Source organism: Rhipicephalus microplus, chromosome 5 (genome assembly GCF_043290135.1).
Source record: "Rhipicephalus microplus isolate Deutch F79 chromosome 5, USDA_Rmic, whole genome shotgun sequence".
NCBI classification, from domain to species: domain Eukaryota; kingdom Metazoa; phylum Arthropoda; class Arachnida; order Ixodida; family Ixodidae; genus Rhipicephalus; species Rhipicephalus microplus.
In genome coordinates this window covers 63,906,236-63,929,977 of record NC_134704.1, presented here as the reverse complement: position 1 = coordinate 63,929,977, position 23,742 = coordinate 63,906,236, and the positions used below count along the sequence as shown (strand labels likewise).

General features: G+C 43.5%; 1 protein-coding gene across 2 annotated transcripts; it reads right to left on the bottom strand.

The window, feature by feature from the left end:
- Positions 1-10,363: 10,363 nt before the first annotated feature.
- On the bottom strand, positions 10,364-23,733 carry Ts (Thymidylate synthase). Of its 2 annotated transcripts, none has more exons than XM_075895619.1 (7): positions 23,627-23,733; positions 22,467-22,594; positions 20,054-20,233; positions 17,699-17,869; positions 17,393-17,493; positions 14,151-14,297; positions 10,364-13,102 (listed from the first exon to the last, which is right to left on the bottom strand). In XM_075895619.1, the coding sequence occupies exons 1-7, from the start codon at positions 23,716-23,718 to the stop codon at positions 12,965-12,967; spliced, it is 957 nt and encodes a 318-aa protein (XP_075751734.1). In that variant the 5' UTR covers positions 23,719-23,733; the 3' UTR covers positions 10,364-12,964. The 2 variants fall into 2 exon arrangements, with proteins under 2 accessions (XP_075751734.1, XP_037281266.1); XM_037425369.2 differs by lacking the exon at positions 23,627-23,733 and adding an exon at positions 23,408-23,575.
- Between the last annotated feature and the right edge of the window lie 9 nt (positions 23,734-23,742).

Here is a 23,742-nt window from a genome sequence, read left to right as displayed (position 1 = left end):
AATGTCAGCGTTACCGAAAAACTACGCCGCAACTCTGCGCCAAAAAGACCACAAGCTGTACGAAGAAAAGGCGAGACTTTGTGGACTTGACCCATACACGCTTCGTACGGGCGGCTGTGTAAGCGACATCGGACCACACGTCAATAGCTCTGACATTCACGAATTTCTCGTTCTAAAGACGAGGTTTATTACGTGGTAGCAGTTGAAGTCGAGAAAGGTCCTCGAGGGCCACAACTTTGTGCCGATCGGCTGGGTGCGGGAGTCATGTGAAGAAAGTCTCCGCCAACACCGTGATCGTCGTCACTCGAGTAAGACATGTCGAGTAATTCGATTTCATCTTGCCATAGATGCTAGTGTTTTTTTCTGTCCAGGTTAACCACACCTGGAACGTTAAGAAGCGCCTCGTCGACGTCTGGTTCATGGGCCAGAGTGAAAGCGAGGTCCTTGCCATGCACTGCACATGCATTGCCGGAAACGGCGAAGCATCATCGCATGCTCCTGCACTGTTGTTCTACATGGAATACGGCATATGTGCACGAGAAATTAGCACTCCGGCACAGACTGCCCCAACAGCTGGCTTCCTCCGTTCCTCAGAAAATTCATGCATGACCAGTGACTAGTTAGTGTCCTTGGCAATGAAGAAGCGTCATCTTGATGGATAAGTGAACGCTGTCACATCATAAAATTTACCTCCACAGCCAGTGGCTCCAGCTGCTACAAAAGAGGAATGGAAGAAATTTTTCAGTCCTCTGATTGAATCAAAGCATCGACCTGAAGCAGCAAGCACAAACCCGTGTTACAGCGATCTTTATGGCTCTTGCACCCAGCCACTCGTCACAAAGTTGTGGCCCTCCAGGGCCTTTCTCAACTTTAACTGCTTCCGCGTAATAAAACTCGTTCTAAGAACGTGAAATTCTTGAATATTGGAGCTATGGACCTTTCCAGAAATCCCAGCGCCGCGCCTTCCCCTGGTGGATCAGCGCTGGGGCATTGCAAGAGAGCGGAGCCGGTGGCCAGAGCAGACGACGCTTTCCCGCTTTCGCCTGCTTTCATCGCGTGCCGCGAGTAATTTCGGCTGGTGTAAGGAGCTGCTATTGTGAAGAAACGCTTCTTCTGATCGCTCTGACTTTCGTTCACGCATACTAGACTGTGTTGTTCGTCGCAAATAACCGTAATCATCACTAAACACGCCGAATAAGGAAAGTGCCGGACGCACTTGCTCGGTTCTGATATGTGATAATACATGAATGTCACTGGACGTTTCATTCATTGCTTACCCGCTACGGTGGTCTAGTGGCTAAAGCACTCGGCTGCTAGCCCGCAGGTCATGGGGTTGAATCCCGGCCGCGGCAGTCGCATTTTTGATTGCGGCAAAAATGCTTTAGGTTCATGTGCTTGAAATTCTGGAGCCCTCCACTACGGCGTCTCTCATAATCGCCTGGTGGTTTTAGGTTGTTAACCCCCAACTTTTATATTATTCGTTCATTGCTTGTTGCTACTTCATCGCTTCGATGTTTGTTGTGCTGCAGCTAAGTTGGACCTTTGTTATATGTGTCTTCACTGCGATTACGGGGCAGGGATTTTACACTTGCCGTTTACCCTGTAATTAACTATGCGAATCTATTAAGGCAGGAGACTTAGATACCTCGTTATAAACTCGCAGGATCCCCTATTCATCCGCCTAAGATAATTTGATAGAGAAGGCTATCTTCTTTTTCTTCTCAGTCGATGTGCTGATCCTACCCCACTAGTCTATGACTGTCAGCAGAGTTTTGCCGTGGGTGCGAACCCGTGTTGCGTCGCGACTGTGGGAGAGCACTGGTGTAGTTTGGGTGTGGGCAGGTGCCAGTGTGGCTTGAAGGGGGCCAGTGCCCCTTTTGCACTCCCCGGCCGACACTCCAGCCCGCCACAATTCTCACCACCCTTTGAAAACTTGCGTTACCTAACGAGGTTTGCACTGCCTTCAAAAACAAAGGCAGTGCGAAACTAATATTGCATTGCCTCCATGATGAAAGCACATTGGACCAAGCTCGGATGTCATGCGATACCGTGACGCCACGTGATCTTTTGATGACCTCACAATTTTTGGCGATGCCTGACGTCATATATGTTGTCATCACGCGGTGGTTTTTTCTATCACTTGACGTCGCCGACGCGGGACGCAAACGGTCGGGTTTCACGCTTTGATGAGACGTCTAAGGTTCTAACCTAAAAACAAAAATTGACCGTTGATGGCTTTGTTGTCCCGCGGCGGCGTCGTCAACAGGAGTGATGCAAAAATAATCGCGTGATAGTGTCACCACACGATGTCATTGAGACATCACAGATCATCAGAATGTGTAAGGTCACCACGACAGTCCCATCATCACGTCATGAGACGACATCATCGCTTTGCACTGCTTTGTTATCGTGTGAACGGCCCAACAATCACGGAGGCCGAGCAGAACCAGGTGAGGTGCTGAAAGTTTAGAATGCCTCCAGTCATAAATCAGTACAAAGCCACTTTAGGCGTAGAAAACATTCGCGGGGAAGGGGGGGGGGGGCAATACATTGACTGAACAAAAAAAAACAGATGGCTGTCGCCTTCAGGTTGCCTTGGGTGAATGCATAAGAAACCCTGCGAGTTTTGTGTGTGTGTGTGTGTGTGTGTGTGCTGTTACGTAGTGTTTATTTTGCTGTTTACTGCATGGTTATGTTCAATCCCATCTGCTTTTTATTGACCATAAACCTAGAGGCCTTACGTAAGTTTGCTGAGTGCATCTCTCTCTCTCTTTTTTTATTTCACTGTGTCAAGGCAAAGAGCGCTAGGTGTAGTTTCATGATTATCCATACAAAAGCTACACTCGCCGTCAGTTTCTTTCACATTGCCAGATTATATAAGCGCCCCCAGGTGGTCTAAATTTCCGGAGCCCTCCTCTACGGCGTCTCTCATAATCATATTGTGGTTTTGGGACGTTAAACCCCACATATCAATCAATCATTATATAAGCGCTGCTGTAGCCGTCTATACCTTTCCCAGACTGAATGAAGCTTTCACCATTGCTTTTAAAGTCATTCTGGCCATTAACAGCCTTCCACAGCAACGTTTTCTGGCTTAAACCATCTGTTCCCAGATCATCATCATCAGCCTGACTACGTCCACTGCAGGACAAAGGCCTCTCCCATGTTCCGCCAGTCAACTCGTTCCTGTGCTTGCTGCTGCCAATTTATACCCGCAAACTTCTTAATCTCATCTGCCCACCTAACCTTCTGTCCCCCCTAACCCGCTTGCCTTCTCTAGGAATCCAGTTAGTTACCCTTAATGACCAGCGATAATCCTGTCTACGTGCTACATGTCCGGCCCATGTTCATTTCCTCTTCTTCATTTCAACTGCCATATCCTTAACTCCGGTTTGTTTCCTAATCCACTCTGCTCTCTTCTCGTCTCTTACGGTTACACCTACCATTCTCCTTTCCATTACTCGTTGCGTCATCCTCAATACAAGCTGAACCCTCTTTGTAAATCTCCAGGTTTCTGCTCCGTACCTAAGTACTGGCAAAATGCAGCTGTTATATACCTTCCTCTTAAGGGATAGTGGCAATCTACCTGTCATAATTTGAGAGTGCTTGCCAAATATGCTCCACCCCATTCTTATTCTTCTAGTTACTTTAATCTCGTGGTTCGGCTCCGCGGTTATTACCTGCCCTAAGTAGACATAGTCTTTTACAATTTGAAGTGCACTATTACCCAACGTTACTAGAATAGGTTCAGTTTACAAACTTCATGCGTTGCGCGGAACCGCCACCGATACTGCTCCCACTGGCGCTGCAGTCGCACCCGGCTCCACGGATTCCGCCTCGCCAGCCGCGCTGCGCAGCCAGTTTGGGCAGTCGCCGGTCTAACTCCCGGGTGATTTTGTGTGGTGCGCGTTTTCAGACCGATGTGTTTGCCTGAACGTATCGATTGCCTTGTTCGATGCAGTGCTGTGGGTGACTGTGGGTGCCCCTAAGCCGACCCCGACGTGTTGCGTACCTGGCTGTACAAGCGGGTACCGGAACGACACTAGCCCGTCGGTCCGGCATTTCTTCTCCGCTCCCAGCGACGAGCGACTTCGCGCAGCTTGGAACAGGGCGATACCCCGCGCAAAGACCTCACAACGAAGTCTAGGGTATGCTCCATCCACTTTCACGATCAGGACATTCGCAAAACGTACGTGCACATGATCAACGGAGAAACTGTTGAAATCCCGAGGGGTAAGTGGAGTCTCGTCGAGGGTGCCCTTCCTAAAGTCTTCCCGAACTTGCCCTCGTACTTGTCAAAGCCAGCAGAGAAGAGGCGGAAACGGCAGCGAGAAAGCAATGGAAACGCTGACCAAGGAACAGCATCACCGCAGTCACAAGCTTCTTGCAGCACAATTCCTGCCGATGTCGTGGTCGACGATATGCCCGAGCCATCCGCGCCGTCGTTTGCTGAAATGGAATGCGTTGAGCTACCACCATCGTGGCAAAGAATCACTGTGGAAAACGGCAGCGGTAAATTTGCGGCATTTTTCACACTGACCTCCGCAAATAAGGTGCCACAAATCGAAAAGCGCGTCGTTGTAAGCAGTGACGGAGTGGCAACTGCAAGTGCGAGAGGCCGCGAGGCGAAGGCTTTTCTGAGCGTCAGCATTAAGACCATGCTAGATCTTAGTGACCTGATAAACAAAGTGCACAGCCTTCATGCATGCTCCGGATACGACGTGCAAAGCAGCACTGGTTTTTCACTCAGATGCCAGGCACTCGCTAAGCAGTCAACGTGTTCATTCTGCCGCACTGAAAAAAACAGGCTTTTGAAAAAGAATTCTCAGAAGCAAAAAAGGCAGGTGTGCAAACAGAAAAAGGTGAAAAACCTTCAAAAGAAAGCCATCAGGGCAGCTCCTGCGAGAGTGTCTTTCATGAAGAATATGGCAGAACTACAAGAGAAATTGACAAGCGAAAGATCCTTATCAATCAATGAGCATCTAATGTCACTTCCGCCTCTTCAACAACTAGCATTCAAGATGCCTCTGAATCAAATGGAAGCAAAGGGACCACAGGGTGTGCGATACACCAGAAGTTGGGTGCTGAACTGCCTTCTTCTCCACATTTCAAGCCCCAAAGCCTACAATTTGATACGCAAGATGAATTTGCTTCCCTTACCAACTACAAGTCGACTTAACCAGGTGCTTTCAGGTGTACCCTGTGAGTATGGTTACAATCAAGTGGTCCTGAAAGCGCTCGAGGCACTCTTTTCAAGCAAGCGTGATGTTGAGAAGTGTGGTACGCTCGTGCTGGATGAAATCAAGCTGAGAGAGGGAGTGGACTTCAACAAATCCACGTACAAGTTTGATGGCTTTGTGGAGTTTGAAAACACCGGAGAGAAAAGCAAGGCCATCTTGGCTGACCATGCCCTTGTACTGATGTTCATCCCTTTGTTTCACAATTGGGTTCAACCTATTGCCAGTTTCGCCACTAGGGGGGCAGCTCCTGGGGCTGTGTTGGCCAAGGTTGTTGTGGAGTCGGTGCTGCAACTTGAGCGCCATGGTGCAACAGTTCTGGGTGTTGTTAGTGATGGTGCAGGCAACAACCGATCAATGTGGACACATCTTGGCATATCTGGAAAGTTGCACCACCCTGTCAACAAGATTCCTCACCCGACGCTTGAAGACGGACGGTTTCTTCATTTCTTATGTGATGTACCCCACATCATAAAGTGTGTGAGAAACCATCTCCCGACACACACATATGAGAGGATGCCACCTCTTATTTCCGCATGAATCGGACGCAATACTAATGCAGCATGTGTGTTCTCTCTCAACGGCGCATTTTCAGATAGTAAAAAAAGCAGGGCATGCGCAAAATTAGCGAAATGACAGATGGTTTCCGGCAGCTTCGAACTTGTTACTCGAAAGCATGTCGCACTGCATGCTTTAATACAAGTATAAAAGGAGCTTCAGTGGCTAGGATGTGTTGCAGTGATGTTTTTGTAGTTTTCCATCTGGTTACGCGTGAAGAAACGCGCTAATTCGGCGCCCGTATAGCGCCTAGCAGGCGCAGCAGCTGAGAAAGCTGGATCTTGATGGAACGCTCCCGCCACCTGTTGGACAAACTGAAAGTGGAGACACCGGCGAAGCACGGCGTCGGCGGAGAGTTTGGCAACTGAACCTAGTCTAGTAACGTTGCTATTACCTATCTCGAAGCGCTGCTCTCTTCCGAGGTTGTTGTACATTACTTTCGTTTTCTGCAGATTAATTTCAAGACCCACCTTTCTGCTCTCCTTGTCTAACTCCATAATCATGAGTTTCAATTCGTCCCTTGAGTTACTCAGCAATGCAATGTCATCGGCGAAGCGCAGGTTACTAAGGTATTCTCCATTAACTCTTATCTCTAACTGTTCCAATTCTAGGCCTCTGAAAACCTCCTGTAAGCACGCGGTAAATAGTGTTGGGGAGATTGTGTCCCCCTGCTTTACACCCTTCTTGATTGGTATTCTGTTGCTTTCTTTATGAAGCACTATGGTAGCAGTTGATCCCCTGTAGATTCCTTCCAGGATGTTTATATATACTTCATCGACGCCCTGATTCCGCAGTGTCTGCATGACTGCTGATATTTCTACTGAACCAAACGCCTTCTCGTAATCAATGAAGGCTATGTATAGTGGTTGGCTATATTCCGAGCAATTCTCTATTACCTGTTGATAGTATGAATGTGGTCGATTGTTGAGTAGCCTGTTCGAAATCCTGCTTGTTCCTTTGGTTGATTAAATTCTAATGTTTTCTTTACTCTGTTAGCAATTGCCTTTGTAAATAGCTTGTATACTATGGAGAGCAAGCTGATAGGCCTGTAATTCTTCAAGTCCTTGTCATCTCCTTTCTTATGTATTAGAATAGTGAGTGCTTATTAGCACCGTAAGAATGTTCATGCTGCGCAATTTTTTCTTCTGAATATGCCTGAGGCGAGTTCTTCAGATGTTTTGTCCTTGGCCCTTTCTTTTTTGGCAAAGGTGACAGGAACGGTTGTATGTTTTGGGCAGCTTGGAGAGGCAGATCTATACCAACGACAAATTACTAAATTAAGATAATCATAAACTGTAATGAAACAAGAGATCACAGGAGCTGAAACAATAAAATAGAATATTGTGTGAATTGTGCACACTGATGTACACTCATTCCATTGTATATTTCTTCCAATTGTTAACTAGTCATGACCTTTTGCACAGTCAGGTCCAAAATTCTTAAGTTGATTTCCAACTCACAGTCGTGGAAACAGGAACTACGCAGAGACAGCAAGTTTTGCGCTCTTTGAAAGAAAATACTGCATGCAAAGTATCCGCTGTGCGGACGTGCTGTTAGGTGGTTTTAGTACACTCAGCGTCCCAAGTGCAAACTTTCTCAGACGCAGCATTTGAAACCGGCAATTAGTATTCAATTATGCACAACCTAGTGGGGCTCGAACCTATTTATTAAGGGTGGAATTTTGATATTATCATTCGCAAAGTGCATGGTCTTGCACTGCGTATTGCGTGAAAACATATCAGGAGTGACAGTCCCGAACATAAAGTACTAATAATGAAGCTGTATAGTCATACTGACAATAAAACGAATGACAAAAGCTTCCGCTACGCGTAAATACGATACACGAAGCACAGGGGACTCGCCACGAGAGCCGAGAAAAATTTCCAGTTCAATGGGCTGTGAAGAAGAAAACGCATCGTTGACAAGCAACATCGCCACCGCTTGGGTACTGGGTTCTGGGCTTCTCTCGCTCGCCTCGTGCCGATCATCGCCGACATCTGCTTAGCCCTTGCTCTGTCCCGATCGTGTTTTCATCGTAGAGCCACCGTCGCAACACACGCCAATAAACCCACTTTCAAGGCCTTTTCGCGGGTACGTGAGCAATTTCCCAAGTCATTAATAAGTCAAGGATACTAGTGTTTCCTGACTGCATGTTGCTCTGGGTGGTGCCTCTTCTGTGAATGCAAATTGAAGCAGGGTTATGACGCGCGATATTCCCGCAACGATGCGTTGGTACGCCCGCGCACTGTGGGAAACGGGGTGAGCCAACGCTTCTGCAAGCAGACGACACTCCGCCGGCGCTCTGGCTTCCCATAATGCTTTGCAGCCGCCGTAGGCGGGCGCGCATCAATTTCTGGAAAGGTCCATTGACACGTGGTCGCATGTCGCTTACGCAGTCACCCGCGTGAAGTGTGAATGCGTCCAGTCCGCAAAGTCTCATCTTTTCTTCGAACCGCTCACGGTCTTTTCGGCACAGCGTTGAAGTGTAGTATTTTGGTGACGCTCACATTGTGCACAACACTCCTTGCAGTCAAATTTGCATCGCTCTCGCACTTGGTCACGACTGCACTACTGCAGTCCCCGGCTGCCTCTGACAAAAAATTATGGCTGCCTACCCAGAGTGCATAGCGTTGCTGCCATCAGTGCAAGCTTCCTACAACTATGGTTTCAAATTTGGAATGCCTCATTTGTTATCAACATCTATGGGGAGACAGCCACAGGGTCACTGCCCTTATGAGAAGAGGCTCTGAGCTTAATTGAATACTTAACCTAAGATGGCTAGCTAATAATATATAATTCTTGGAGTTTAACATCCCAATATCAAGACATGATTATTAGGTATGCTGCGGTGGAGGGTATTGTAAAGTTCAACTACCTGTGGTTCTTTAATATGCACCTAATTATAAGCATATCAATGGAGGCAAAATCTAGCTGTGATTTGATCCCGTGACCTTTGGGTCGACACTTGAGCATCATGACCACGAGATGATAAGCTGATATAGTTTGTTGGCGCTCACGAGTAGGACAATGGACAGAAGAAAACACGAGGACAGGCGCCGAGTCTCAACTGCTGTTTATTTTGAGCAAGAATGGGAGAAAGAAGGAAAACCAGGCCATAATCACTAACATGTGGAGCTGCAAGACTAGTACACTCTTCACTAACAAAAGAATGGCACTGATACCGCTGATGATGGTACTATTTGATAAGGCTAGTGACACCTTGAAGTTCCCATGAATGTTGCACTAGCCCCAGCCAGACCCACAGCCAACACTTTGGAGTTCATTTGTGGTACATTTACCCCATCTGTGTGACATTCTAACAATCTGTCTGTCTCATTTGTTTTTTTGTGCCAATTATATCCTAAATTATCTACCAATTACTAATGCTCACTAGCAAACCCACTGTTAACTAGAGATAGACACAGAAACAAAGTCAGTAGGAAGACATCCGTGAAGTTCTCACTCCGCCATGCTGCAATACTGATTTGGAGCGCCTATTCAAGCCTAGCGACGTATCGAATGGTAAACAAAATTGGAGGTGACCTTACTAATCCTTTACCAAGGTGGCAGTAGTGGCACTCGCATTTGTGTGTCCTGGTGTATGTATTCCTTGGGTTAACTTTGTGCTTTGTTGCGCTGTTGAAGAGCAGATCTGAAGGCCACATAGAAAGAAGCGCATGGTTGAGATCTGTTCCACGATGGCTACAATGATTCACAATGAAAGAAGCGCGTGGCTGAAATATGTTCCACAATGGCCACAATGATCCTAGCTGTGCGGAAAACTGTCTGCTCTTCCAAACGACTCATTTTGTGAAAATATTTATTAGTTATTCTGACAATTAATTAGCCCTCATCATAAGTAGGCTTATGTTCCCATATCTTGAAGTTGGCAAACTCACTCATGAGACTCAGCCGTGAGTCTGGGCCCGAGTCTAGTTGAGAAAAACCTTAGTGAGCTCAAGCACAAAATATGTTTTTCAAGTGAGCTGCCCATTTTTTTGCTGACCTATGTTAATATCCGTATCCAACATGACCCTAAAACCAGAACGATGAATTCCAGCCAGTTTTTATTTTTAGAATTATCCAAATATTCAGAAAAGTGAAACTGCTGGGAAGAGAAACCAGTGTCACTAAGTGCTTTTATTACTAAAAAGAATTCTCTTGCATTCTACAGAAGCACAGTACAGTCTGGCAAGTTTCAGTGCATGACTCTTTCTTCTCCAGAACAAAAAACGCTGAAGAGGTTTCAAGCCCCCATGCTTCTACATATGGTGTGCTCGAAAACATTTGTCGACAATGCCAGTTGAACGCCTATATATTATGAGAGCCACATTTTATGCTGATGTGTGATTTTTTGAAGAGACAAGTGAATTTCCATACATACCCAAAATGAAGGATAATGCGACAGGCTAGGAAGCATTGCATTTACACATCATTGTCGGGATTTTCCGGCTTGAGATGGCCTGCTGTGTGATGCTGTGCTAGCCACTTCAGCCACATTTATATGCTGGCAAGGCGTCTCGGTCAACATCCTTAATTTAAGCTACTCATGCAGGCAAGCACAAGTCTTAAGCCCAATATGCTTTATTTTTTTTCATTAGTTCCAATTCTGAACAGCAGAACAAGTACACATAGTAACAGTCACACCCACAAATGTAACAATCGTCGCCCCCGAACACTTAGCTCTGTCATGGCACCTTGAGTTGAACAAGAACACATTTTAGAGATACAATACAGAATAAATACAACTAGGTTACATAAATGCAAACGATTCACGAAAAGAATGAATACTGTAGATGCTGGTTTATTAAATATAGTCACAAGATTTTGGGTAGCATAAGAAACAGTTACATATGCTATGGATATCGAGCAACCTTCATGAGAAGGTTCTTATTTGGAATACAAGTGGATGCGTAAAGTGCGCATGAACGTATGTTTCCTACATAAAATGGGGAAAAAGAACTGCTGACTGAAAATAAGGCACATCATAGGAGATAACAATTAAGAACAGCCATTACCCTTTGCATTGGCATTGCACTGAAGACCTCTGTGGAAACTTCAGCAACCGTGCTGTGTCCTTTTGTTGGTGCCTTCAACCTACATACTGTGAAGAAAAGTAGTAGGCTTCATCTAACAGCTGACAATAGCAGGAGCGCGAGTCATTTGCCAAGGTGCTATTTAAAGACTTAAAAAAAAATTGAATGGCTACTAGTCCTGTGTCTATACCACGACCAGTCCAACAGTACAGTCAAACTTAAGTACTATATCGAATGTGAGGTGAATACGAAAAACAGGTGGACATATTGGTAATTCGATATGTAAAAGGCTTCGAGTAGTACGCTTCACTGCATAAAAGGGAACTTCTCACTTCACCACACTACACTTCAATGTTGCACTGAAGCTAACTAAAGCACAGCTGTCGTGGTGTGCTAAAACTTGTGAAAGTGTAAAACACACACAAGCCACAGCTGAAAGTGGTTATCTGCAGCCTGCCCATGGCAGCGTTTTAAAATGAAAATAGTGCTCCATGACAAACGTCACATTTACCTCCTTTTAACATGCACTTCAAGAAACGGACTCCATAATTGCCTGCGCATTACGTCTGATAGGAAACCAAACCCCGTGTTCACAGCACCATTCATGTAATTTGAGTGTTTAAAGATGCCATAGAAAGGTGCCAACAAAATTTCCTTAGGTCAACCACAACGTACAACTCTCATTGTGTAAACAAATATATTAGAAGTCGTTTTACATCCAAAGCCAGCATCGACATAGCCGTCATGTTTTTAGTGTGCCAGAGGTTTGCAAAAGTAGCACAGGAGGTATTCGTTTAGATTATAAATGTAAATAGAGATTCAAAAGTGGGAGGTAGGCACAAATTCAGTGCTGTAGGCGCATTTATTTTTGAAAAGGGGGAATAACTTTTATGTACCCTCTACGAATATGCGGGTGACGTGGAAACAATGTTTTTGCAAGGCCACTGTCTTCATTAGCTTTGATAGCCATGTACTTCAAGACGAGCAGTCTACTAAATTCAGTAATACACGTGGAAGACAACATGCTGTGGTAGGTAGCTGTGAAAAGCTGCCTGGGAAGGTTACCTTGGCGAATCACAAGTTCTTTTTGTTAAGATTAGAAGTGCCTAATGTCTTTTTGCTCATTAGCCCATGCGTGTATATATGGGCTCCTTTTATGTATTTTGCGTGAATGTAGGGTTAAAGAAACTTGTACGCATGCACGCAGTGCTAGTCATGATGCCATTACAGGCTGGCAGAAGAGCCAGTCTAACGAGGCCTGCTGACTGACTAGGGCCTGGTTGGAGGAAGCATATTGCATTTTTTGTTATGCTGCAAGTGCATTATGTTTTGGTTCATGTTGCTAGATGCTTCATACACACAAAAACTGCATATGTAGTATATCTGGAGCCGCTATCGAATTGGGTGAATACATTTTTTTTTACCATATGAAAAAGCTGAATGATTTTGTAATTTTCCTGCTCTTTTTAAACGTGCATAGCAGTCCTAAATTTCTGGCTCATGGGAATTTAATAAACCACAGTCTGCCGTAGTATGAAGGCATGGCAAAAAAAAAAACGCAAAATGGTATTAAAACGCTGACCCTCAATTCTGATGCAGCAGAACACCTGAGGTTTGCTATTTACCGATATGATAATTATGTACACTAATAACAAAACTGAAAATGCAAGAAAAAAACAAACACAAGATGACTGATTTGCCTGTTACTGCCAACAGAAAAAAAGTGTTGTTGAAGATGTATCTGTAGATATAGCACAAATGAAATCTATGTCCTGTATATATGTCTCCATGTTCAACAATACTGCCATAGATAAGTTTACTGAAGAAGTTAATTCCGATTGAAGCAGCAGTGCCTTTTCTCTCTCACTTCAGTTTTTGACCGTTTTTCTTGCTGAGATCCACATACCCCAGTGATGCTAATAGAAAATGGCCAACTAACGGGCAGTCTTTGGTGTACAACGTTTTGTTAAAATGCGCACATCCATCTTGTGCACGTTATAAGTGGAGTCCACAGACTGCAGCTGTGTATCACAAAGAAACTAACAATGTTAACAGATTAAAAAAAAAGCTTTCCCCATGTCAATATAAAGTGAGAAAACATCTTTGCAAAAATCAGAGCTGACAGTGTAAATTCTACACCGACATTTCCATCTTGATAGGTGGGTGGGGGTTGTAATCGCAAAGTTCAAAATCAGAAGACTTGAAGTCAAAGATGTCATTCACGTCACGCTTGATTACAAGTTTCGGAAAAGGTCGTGGTTCCCGTTCGAGCTGAAAATTTCAGAAGAAAATTAGTAGCTGTTGCATTGCAGATACTGTAGATTGTCAGTAAACGAAAATTTGTTAAATGGAATTGCTTAGGCCAGTGCAAATATTTGAATGAAAATTAAGGTATTCTAATTCGCTTCAATTCGAATTTAGGTCTAAAACATCGAAGTATTTAAAACGAACGAGTAAAACCCATACGCAACCTCCTGTAAAAGTAGTTTCACTGCAGTAAAGGGATGCTAAGCGGTGAAAACACCTACTCGAAGAAAATCCGCACTGCCGCAGAGCCCCATTCAAAACTGATCACATAGCGCAAAGTATGTAACAAGGGCAAGAGAAGGGATTCTTCCTCCCTTTTCTTGTCTAGCGTTATAATTTTTTTTGCGCTACATGATCAGTCAAGTATTAACAACGCGCCCAACTTCACACTCTTGTCCCCACTTTAAGATTAAGTGAACATATTCATCATTTTGTAAATTTGAAAGTGTGTTATACCGGCTTGCATGCTGTAAGTATAATATATATTTCAAAACAGAACATGTTCCACAGCTTGCCAAATCCTGATACTATTCAAAGTTGTTTCCACTTATGAACCAAAAAGAGCAGCATTTGCCCAGACCTTCTTTCAATTTAACATTTTCATTATGATATTCAATACACACCATTCGAATTTGATTCGAAATTATTGGACCGAAATCACTACTCGCTCCCAACCTAGAATTCACCATTAGCACAAGCTTAGAATCGCTGCTTAAATGGAACAGCTGTTTTTGATATTATTGGTTTAGCCTTGTATTCTGCAGCCCCGTTCATCTCTCAGTAAATGAAACTCCTTTTAAATAGAATATTTTTCTGGTGTGTACAAGTTCCATTTATGAGGGCCTACAGTGGTATGGCTAAATTAACACACGATGCAAAGATATCTAGGAATAATTTTAATACACTACTATGCATACCAGCTGAATCAAGTGACAAGGAAGGAGGGCTGCTGATTCCAGTGGCATTCAAACACTAATGCTGACAAGAACATGAGAGACTGCCCTGGCCTCACCTGTTTCTTCAGAGCATCGACGTGGTTGAGATAGATGTGTGTGTCACCGAACGTGTGCACAAACTCGCTAGCCCGCTTGCCAGTAACCTTAGCCATCATGTGCGTCAACAGGGCATAGCTGGCTATGTTGAATGGCACGCCCAAGCCCTGACAGAGAGAGACCATAAAAAATATCACTAGCTGCAGCACACTAAGTCATTCAATGTTTGACAAATGGACTACAATATTGCGTCGAAATTTTTTCGTTTTGGCAGCGTTACATAGCTGTGTCATTACACGTGGTCGCAACAATTGGGCGAACGTAAATAGTCGTCTGAAACTCCAACTGAGAAAACTGCCCAAAAGTGTCGATGTTGTCGCGTGCCAAGAAGGTGGTTTGCCCAAAAGCCACCGGTGACATAGAATGGGTAAACTGCCTCTCTCCAAGAGCCACACTGAGCATTCAGCCATTTTTTAAAAAAAGAAAGAAAAGAACAAATATTACATCCTTGATGATTTTGCATGCAAAAGCTACTATACGATTATAGGGCACAAAATAGTGGTGGGACTTCACTCCAGATTAATTTATTTGCCTTAAATTCTTGCATGTGAATTTAAGTGCAAAAGCACTTTTGTCCCCATTAAAACCTAGCCATTGCAGCCTTGTGCTTAGCAGTTCAGCACCAAAGCTGGTAAGCCATTACAGCAGATATTTTAAAAAATAATCAAATGAAATTGGTAGTTCCTGCACCATTTTGAAATAAAATCTCGTCATAGTGCTCCGCATCCGGTTGGCGCACTTCAAATTACCCGCCTCAAGAAGCGGACCAACTCGCGTCACTGTTGCCATTCACAACGTTGCCCGGCTTTACTGCGCTAGTAGCAGCAGACCGAAAGCAGCGAGAGCCACAGCAGCAACAACGGCCATTGATCAATTTCCCGCCATTGGCTTCGAAATTGCATACGCTTTTGTTTCAACTGCACCACGCTAGATGGTACCACCTGTCTTGTGTAACCACGCGAAAATTGAATTTTTGAACTACTTGCGCCATTCCCCATAGTAACGTCCGGCGTTTTTTTTTTTTTTTCATGAATCAAACAGAAATGAATAAGCAGCATTTAATTGCACCTCTTGATGCACGAAAGGTTCTTTATTTAGTGCACTTAGATCGATTACTAGTGATTGATTGTAGGCGGTCCATCTGATGTTATCGAGATTATTTTTAAAATGTCCTACTGCGTCGCTTGTGTTCTTGTGCATTTACCTTAATTTCTCAGTAAGTAGGGCACTGTTGTTGATAATATTGTCGTTTTAGATGTTGTCATACATTGAGATTTCACTCTGATGTAAATTGTTATTTGACTTTAGTGTCCCTTTAAGAACGAATTAAGTGCAATGCCATCTCCTGAGGGCTGAAACAATAACTCGCAGATTTAAAGCAGCGATGCTATTGTGTTGTCATAGGCAAGAGGTAATGTGAAGCAAAAATGTAACCCACGCACAGTTTCAATACCGGGGGCAACTTTCTGTGAGAATGAAGGAAAAGCTACTTGGGCACATGTGCTCACTCCTTTGCCAAGTAGTAAAGATAAACTTGCTTTTCGAATGATGGCCGTGTTCAAATAATACCACAGCATAAAACTTGCTACACTGCCTACACAACCATTTGAGAGTGAAATTCGATACAAGCTCCTTCGGCGAGTCGTCGGAATAGCTCGAGGGCGATGCGCGCTCACCTAAAGGCGAAGACGCCATTTGACTATGAGGTGCCCCAAAAAGGTGTGACGTTTTCAGACATGCAAAACACGAAATTACACTTCGTAAAGTAAAAAAAATACTTTTATATCTCCTTGGTTCATTCAGCGTCTCTTCATAAACAGCATCTTGTAGAAAAACACAATATTTTTATGCGACGAGATGGCCGACCAGCTTTGGGCCGTCCGGCAAGCTGAAGATGCCGCCCGGGTCCGAGGACTTCGAGCGGTCACCTGAGGCACCGCCATCATAATCGATGGAGAGTGTGAAGGGACCGGGGTTAATCCCCTCTTCCCCCACCTCGCCCGGTGAAAACTGCCAGACTTTAAATAAAGTTTACTCATTCATTCATAATTTTCACGTGAAAAACATAAACGCATTTGTTGGACTATACTCTTCAACTGTGGCACATGCCCACTTCGGTTCCGTAGCGTTCCCTTCATCGCCACAGAAAGTTGTCTACAGGTAGAGTAGCATCATTATTTTTTATTACAATAGGAACTGTATTTAAAAGTAGAAATGGGACATTTTATGCTGGGCTATACGAGCCAAGAGCACAAGACACAAGAAGGATGAAAAATGCAGGACTAAAAATTCGTTTTCCACTTTTGGTTAATCTGGGATATGACTTGGACAGTGGCTGGCAGTAGATGCAACAGCATTTTCTGTAGCACTCTTTCAAGACATTTATTCATACATCTCCTCCCCCCAGACACACGCTCGTGTGCGACCAAAGACCTTGTCGATGGTGACCTGGGCCACAAAATAATTTAACACAAGCTAAAGCTTATTTCGAGCATTTAAAATAACCCTGAAATGGTGTTTTGAAGTTTTGTCAGCGTTTAGGATAGAGCATCATCAAACCATTCCCACCAAAAATTTACTGACACACCGGGTACCAAGGCCGCTACGGACAATTATATGGTACCCGCCTTCTCACCTCTGCCTGGCCTCCGCAACTCATGAAACAAGCTGGCATCCCTGATGATTTCAGAGAGCTCTCATGAGCGGCTCGACATTTTGAGCTTTTACCAGTCTAGACCTCTGAGAGTGCACGCCGACAGGTTGTGTGCCGTCTCGGAGGCCATCACATAGTGCGCCCGGCAGCACACACTGGCAACGGAGACGAAGATCGTGGAGGGGTTCTTATCTGCTCCAACAGGTGCTGCTACCCTACCGGCAATCCTACTTTCGCGCATTCTACAGCCCATGACAGCCAATCACATCAGCAGCCAATATGACGTGGCTGCTGACGTGCTCTGGCCTCGTCAAACGCCCAGAACATGTGGCTCTATGAATGGGTGGTTGAAAACGCGTTTGGCCAAGTCGCAAGGATATGCAGTGTTGTAACAAATTACACAGTTTACGCAGAGAGCTCAAGTCGCTCTCCAAACACCCCTTGGGACTTGTTCTACTGGCCCAATATGTTTGTACAAAACCGCCAAAACCATTTTAGGGTCCCTTTAAATCACAGTAAAAAAAGATTGCCTATGAACAGCGCACATACCACATCGGCTGAACGCTGGTAGAGTTGACAAGACAGCTCATCGTCACTGACATAGAACTGCGCTAGGCAATGGCAAGGAGGCAGTGCCATTTTGCTCAAATCTGTCAAAAAAAAAAACGTTAGTGTTACATGGCATTCCAAAGAAGCTAAAAGGCTGTAAGTTGGTCTCATGCTCTCTAAGTGCATTTCAATTTCCAATGCGTGAAGTTCTTTTACTGACAAGGCGTGATTGGTCTACATTTACAATTTCCATTGAAGTGAAATGTAGGCTAATGCCATCTGATTGCTTTGCAGAAGGAATCTTGCCTGCTGGGTTCCACGAACAAAGAATCATCCTGCGGTCGTCCGGATTATTCTTGATGGTGTTGATGAGATTTGAAATCTGGTCTACACCTTCTGTTCCATAGTCAGTTCTCATGTCTCTGTATGGAGCACCAAAATGCCTCCACTGAAATCCATATACTGGGCCAAGGTCACCTATGACGTGATAAATGACACTATAATTCATGTCAACCGTATACATATATAACACGAAACAAAATCACATTGTTTCTTACAAAATGGTGTGCTTACTTATACGAATTAAAGCTCAATCAAAAATATGAAGTATATCGAAGTATTCTCAAGACCGAGTGAGGCAAACTTTTATAAGCTGTGCTTAATATCAAATTATGTGAAGTTACACCAATTTATGTCTCTCTGAGACTACCACTACTACCACTGTGCTTTTTCCCTGGAAAACATTGATGGTCACATTATATTGAGCTCGGATGGTGGTGCAATTTCTGATTTTACCATGTGATTTCAGGTGAATATATAAATAATCAAACTAAAGGTGGGCCGCCAAGCTGAGCTGGGCGGTCACTACGTGAGGCTAGCTGGGTGGCGTAAGGTCTCCCCTGCGTCTTCGCTGGACCCAAATAAAGTTTTCATCATCACCATCATCATAGCCATGTTCGAGTAATAACTTTCCTAACATAAAAATGCATTGGCTGACCTAATTAGATGTTTCTTTTAACACGACAGCATTAAAGAGCTTGTTCCGTAGAAACTCTGGTGTTGGATTGAGCATTGTTGTTTGTGACGAAAAAATCATCTTGTCTGTGACCAAAACAATCGAGAAGGATCCAATTAAAAAAAATGAAAATTTGAGCATCCAGGGAGGATCGAATCCAGGCCAGTTGTGTGGTAAGCATGTGTCCCACCACAAAGCCACGAAATTTGTTTCAACTGGTTCGAAAAAAGTGTAGGGAGTCTTCTTAATGCATCATATACTGCATTGCAGAAACGTAGAATTGCACCAGGTGTCAAAAGATGTAAATTGAGCAACCAGTGGATGTTTTAAAGGCCCAAACATTACAAAGCGCAGAGACATTTAATCATCATCGACAGCATAACCATCAACAATGTTAACAGGTTAGCATGTCAACAGGTTTGCGTGGAGTAGTTTCCTCGACCTCTCCATGCCAGAATACTCAACTGGTGGTGAGCAGCGGCATTGTGCCTTGGGAAGAGGAGTTTTTCTATTGAGAACACAGTTGTAGAATTCCTGTAGTTTGTTGAAAGTCTTATTTTACTTGTGCATCAGTGCGGACGTGTAGTGCACGCTTCGCTGATTTGCAAAAAAAAATCACTATGGCGTAGTGGACACTGAACAACCGTGCTTGCAATAGACATTCAATGACATTTTCAAACGGCCAATGTTACGAGCACAGTCGTTCATTTCCTACCGACACTGTAGCGGCGTGCACAGAGAACCAAAGCAGGTTAGCAGTTCAAATGGCGATGCGCACACATATAAACTGTAGCCTTAGCTGTTACAGTTACCTTTTCAGACAAATATTATGCGAGGATGTTTTCGCCAAACAAGCACACAACATATTTTCATAATGTGTTATAATAAAGAAAAAAAATTGAGGTGATAGTTGTCTCTTAACATTGATCTGTGTTGAAACAAAGCGAATTGAAACAAAAATATTTGGCAGAGGCATTATTTCTCTACTAGAAATAAATGTAACGTGTACTGTTGTGTGAATCGTAGTGCACGAAGCAGATGCAGCATTGCACTAGCAAAGCCCACGTGCACAAAGCGAAACGAAAATGTTTCACGTGCATCAACATGTTAGCTTTCAAGAGGGGAACCCTTGCGCCTGCTCTGTTCACACCACTACATAAAACATGAAAGTAAGTGTAGTTGTAAAGACTGTTGCGCTTCTGTACAAGAGATTTTAAGTGTAATTAATAAAGGAAGATAAACTTAATTTAAAATTTTTACTTAATCTTTGGGGGTAAATAGCCACTTAGTATCACTCTCACCATCTCCTTATGCTCTTATTTGATGCCTTACAATTTCATCCTCTTAAAGAATTTTTGTCTTTAGATAATGCCTCTTGCTAATGTACTAAAAGCATTCACTTATATTACCAAACTACCACACCATTCATTAATTTTTCATCTATAAAGTGCAATTATTTGTCCAAACAAAAATCACTAGGTTACTAATTAAAAATATTTATTACAGCTTTTACTTGCATGTCATTCCCAAACCTTATCAACAATACATTTACTACACATATACCTCTATAACAGCTGCAAGTGGCAATTGACAGTGAAGAAAATTATGATTTTAATGCTTTAGATTGCGAATGTTAATGAACATACCTTCCTCTCGCTGAGTGAAGCCGAGGCTGTCCAAGAACTGCCTGGACCCGTTGCCATCCCAAATGTGCACCCCGTTCCTCGCAAGTTCGTTGGCATCTGTGGACCCTCTTAGAAACCAGAGCAACTCCTCGACCACTCCACGCCAGAATACTCGTTTGGTGGTGAGCAGCGGCATTGTGCCTTGGGAAAAGGAGTTTTTCTACTCAGAACACAGTTGTAGAATTGCTGCAGTTTGTTGAAAGTCTTATTTTACTTGCGCATCACTTATGTGCCTCATTTTACTTCAATGCTCTGGAGGTTGTAAAATGTAAAAATGGTTTGTGGTTGACCTAATATCAGCGGCTGACCTCTTTCAAAAGCAATAGACCAATGATGACAAGGTGCTTCTGGTGAAAGCAGGTACACCTACATAAATGTTGGCCAGATTGTCTGAGGCTTTCGGTCATGTTTATACAACTTTTATAGTGTATTGTGCTTGCATCCATAGGAACCCACCTTTATATTTATTTGATTTATGCAATCTGCATAGTAGTTCATTATAAATGGAGCAATGTCTTACTGGGCTTTATGAATATGCGCTAACTGCAGCTGCAAGATGTACATACTTTGTCTATAGACACAGATCACAGCTGCTCCAACTTTTCGCGCTTGTAAGGCAACTAATGGAGCAATAGATAGCCATTAGCATTACTCTATTCAATTTGCTTAAGTGATCGTATGATAGATATGAAGCCGCTTCCTTTTTCAATCATCCATTCAAAATGATAAGTGTAAAAGCTGGATTTTATGCCATGTTTAACAGCCTACGCCGTTATTGCTTCCTTGTTTATACTGAGCAAGCAGTGAGCATATCCAAGCATATAAAATGTACACACACAAAGGTACATACAGCCTATTTGCTTTGCTGTTCGACTCGCCAAATAGAACTGTACAAAATGGAGTTACTATAGCTTGTTTAGCACGAAAGCGCAGCCGTTGCTCATACCCAAAGCATGCTTCCACCCTTGGCTGAATGAAAGCAGCTTTCATGTGTACACCAGGTTTAAAACCAGCACTGGCCTACCCAGTTTGAAATCGTACTTCAACAGATTCCCAGGCAGCCGGCCTCAAGCGCTAATGGCAGTAGCTCTATTGTTGTTTTTACTGTAATAAAGGTCATTGTTACTGCTTGTCATGACAAAATATATTTGCCACTTGTATTTTCTCTTTATTGGCACTTCATCCTCACGCATAACTATAGCAGCAGGTGAACGCTTCTGCACATTGTTTTCATTTATAAACTTATCTTGCAACATCTAAAGCATTGTCAAGGCTCCACTGGAATTGGTGATAGGTGAAGACACTTCAAGTATGCCAGCATGACCTTGTTAGATGCTATAATAAAAGCTTTGTCGGAAATATGGTTGTCACTTTGTATAAGCACATTATGCTAATAAAAAACTAAACATTAGATAGAGCCTGGCATGCAGAGAAAAAAAAAAGCTATCCAACTTGAAGTAAATGTCGAATTACAGTGCATGAAGAATAAATGCCTTTTCCCTTGCAGATCACCACAGTGATCCATTAGTAACACAGCAATGAATGCAGCAGTTTCCTGAATGCGTCTTAGAAGCTTTCATACTGAAGAGGTGTGGGTCAGATTGTACTTCAGGATGAAGGCAAAGAAAGCTTGTCAACACTAAACACATTCCTGCAAATTAAAAATGATTACTATATCTGAGCTGCAAAGTGTTATAAATAGTTGAAAGAAGCAGCAAGAAACAAATACCAAAAGCAAGAGCTGCAAAAATGAAATTTTCTTCAATTTGAACATCCAGGGAGTGCCCATATATTTGAGGTTGTTTCAACTACAGGGCACACATAGAATTGTGCACAATTGGTTGGGCGTGATTAGTATTACTAAGACATCTTGATATTTCTTTTTTTGTCTGCTTTTTAAGGGCATATATCTTATGCATTCAATTAGTATAGTAAAAAAAAAGGTAGGCCAATTTAATGCTCAGTCAAGTGAAACGAACAGCACACCATGCCTGTGTGCACTGTCAAAACATCTTGTGGCTGTCAAGAAGGAGGCACCTTTTAAAGGCTGATTGAAATGATGTTTTGATGTCGGCATCTTCACAAAGGCTGAGACAAAGCTAACATTTACATTCTGCACATACAGACAGTGAAAGCATTTATCCTTAATCAACCTCTCAAGTCTCATTGCACGACAAGATTACAACACATCTGAGATGTACCTGTAACAAAAAATAATCGCTCTATGCTACAAATGCAGGTGTGTCCTAATGCTCAAAAAGTGCTGTAAGCAGTAAAGGACAATAAATCATATTGACATTGCAAGTAAAAAAATCACTTCGTGGTAGACGTCTGGCATGCAGGCAGAATTTGCCAAGAATTTCCAAGGACGTACCATCTGCGAGAGAATATCTGCACTGTCTGCCAAACACCGACAGCGTCCCTGTACCAGTCCTGTCGTTTTTTCGCTTTCCATTTTTCAAGACATCCCTTAAGAGGTTGAGATACTGGTATTCATCATGGCTGTAAAATGTTGAACCGCATTAACACAGTTATGCCATTCATGCAAGCGAGATAATGGTAACCAAAGTGTGAGTCAGTTTTGACATGCATTGATCCTTCTCTATTCGAACTCAATATGCGTTATAAAGTTATCGGCGCTCTGTGGAGATGAAGTGGGGTCTTTCATTTCTTTTTTTTTTTTTTTGAGTTTCCTGTAAGGAGGTCGTTTTATTTTATTTATGCACGCGCACACACAAATACAAGCTGCACATGTTGATTGCCCACACAATTCTTTTTAAGCAGTTATAAACTTGGGCACTGTGTTACGCAGATATAAACATCGTTAGTTGCACCACATTACGGGCACCCATAAATGCATGCTTACTTGTCGATCCCACGTGCACGGATTTTTCGACACTCTGTATCTAGAGTGGGCACTCCTAAAGCCCCCTTGACATGTCCACAATAATCACTCTTCTCGTTTTTCTTTTATTTGTTTGTTTACGTCCATATACGCCGAAGCTATAAATTGTAAACACGCAGTTTCACTAGTACCATGACGCAGGAAAGCAGTTCATCAACAATTCCTACCAAGAGCGAACACACGTACCGCGCGAGAAAGTTGCCGCGCGTTTTCGCTGTTTCGGCGAGCCGTGTTTGTTTATTGGAGTACATAATATATCATCCAGTCCGAGGGTTCTCCGCGTAAGCACAAACAACGCTCTACGCGCACCGCATTTGCAAGAAGGCTGAAAACAATGGAGCGAAAGATGAGGAGAAAAACGCTCCCCCGTCGAGAGCGATAGTGACGATCGAGGTGCGAGCGAAACATACGTCTGTTCCTTGACGTCGGCACTGTTGGTCTCCGCGGCAATCGCGTCTCCATTCATGATACTGAGAGATAATCGAGCCCACACTTCGCTCTGTTACGCTTGCCGCGTTTTTCGGAGTACATGCGCTCACGCAAACGGCTTCGGCTTGGTTGCAGTCGGCTGTATATCGTTTACCAGCTGTAATCTTGAAGGAAAAAAAAAAAGCATTCAAAAGAGTTACCCTGGCACCTCAGATCTGTTCAAAAAATCGTATCGAAACGTGACCGACGCGTACACAATTAACAAGCAACGACAAATAAAAGACGTCAACATCCTAATGCATTGCCCACATCAGCT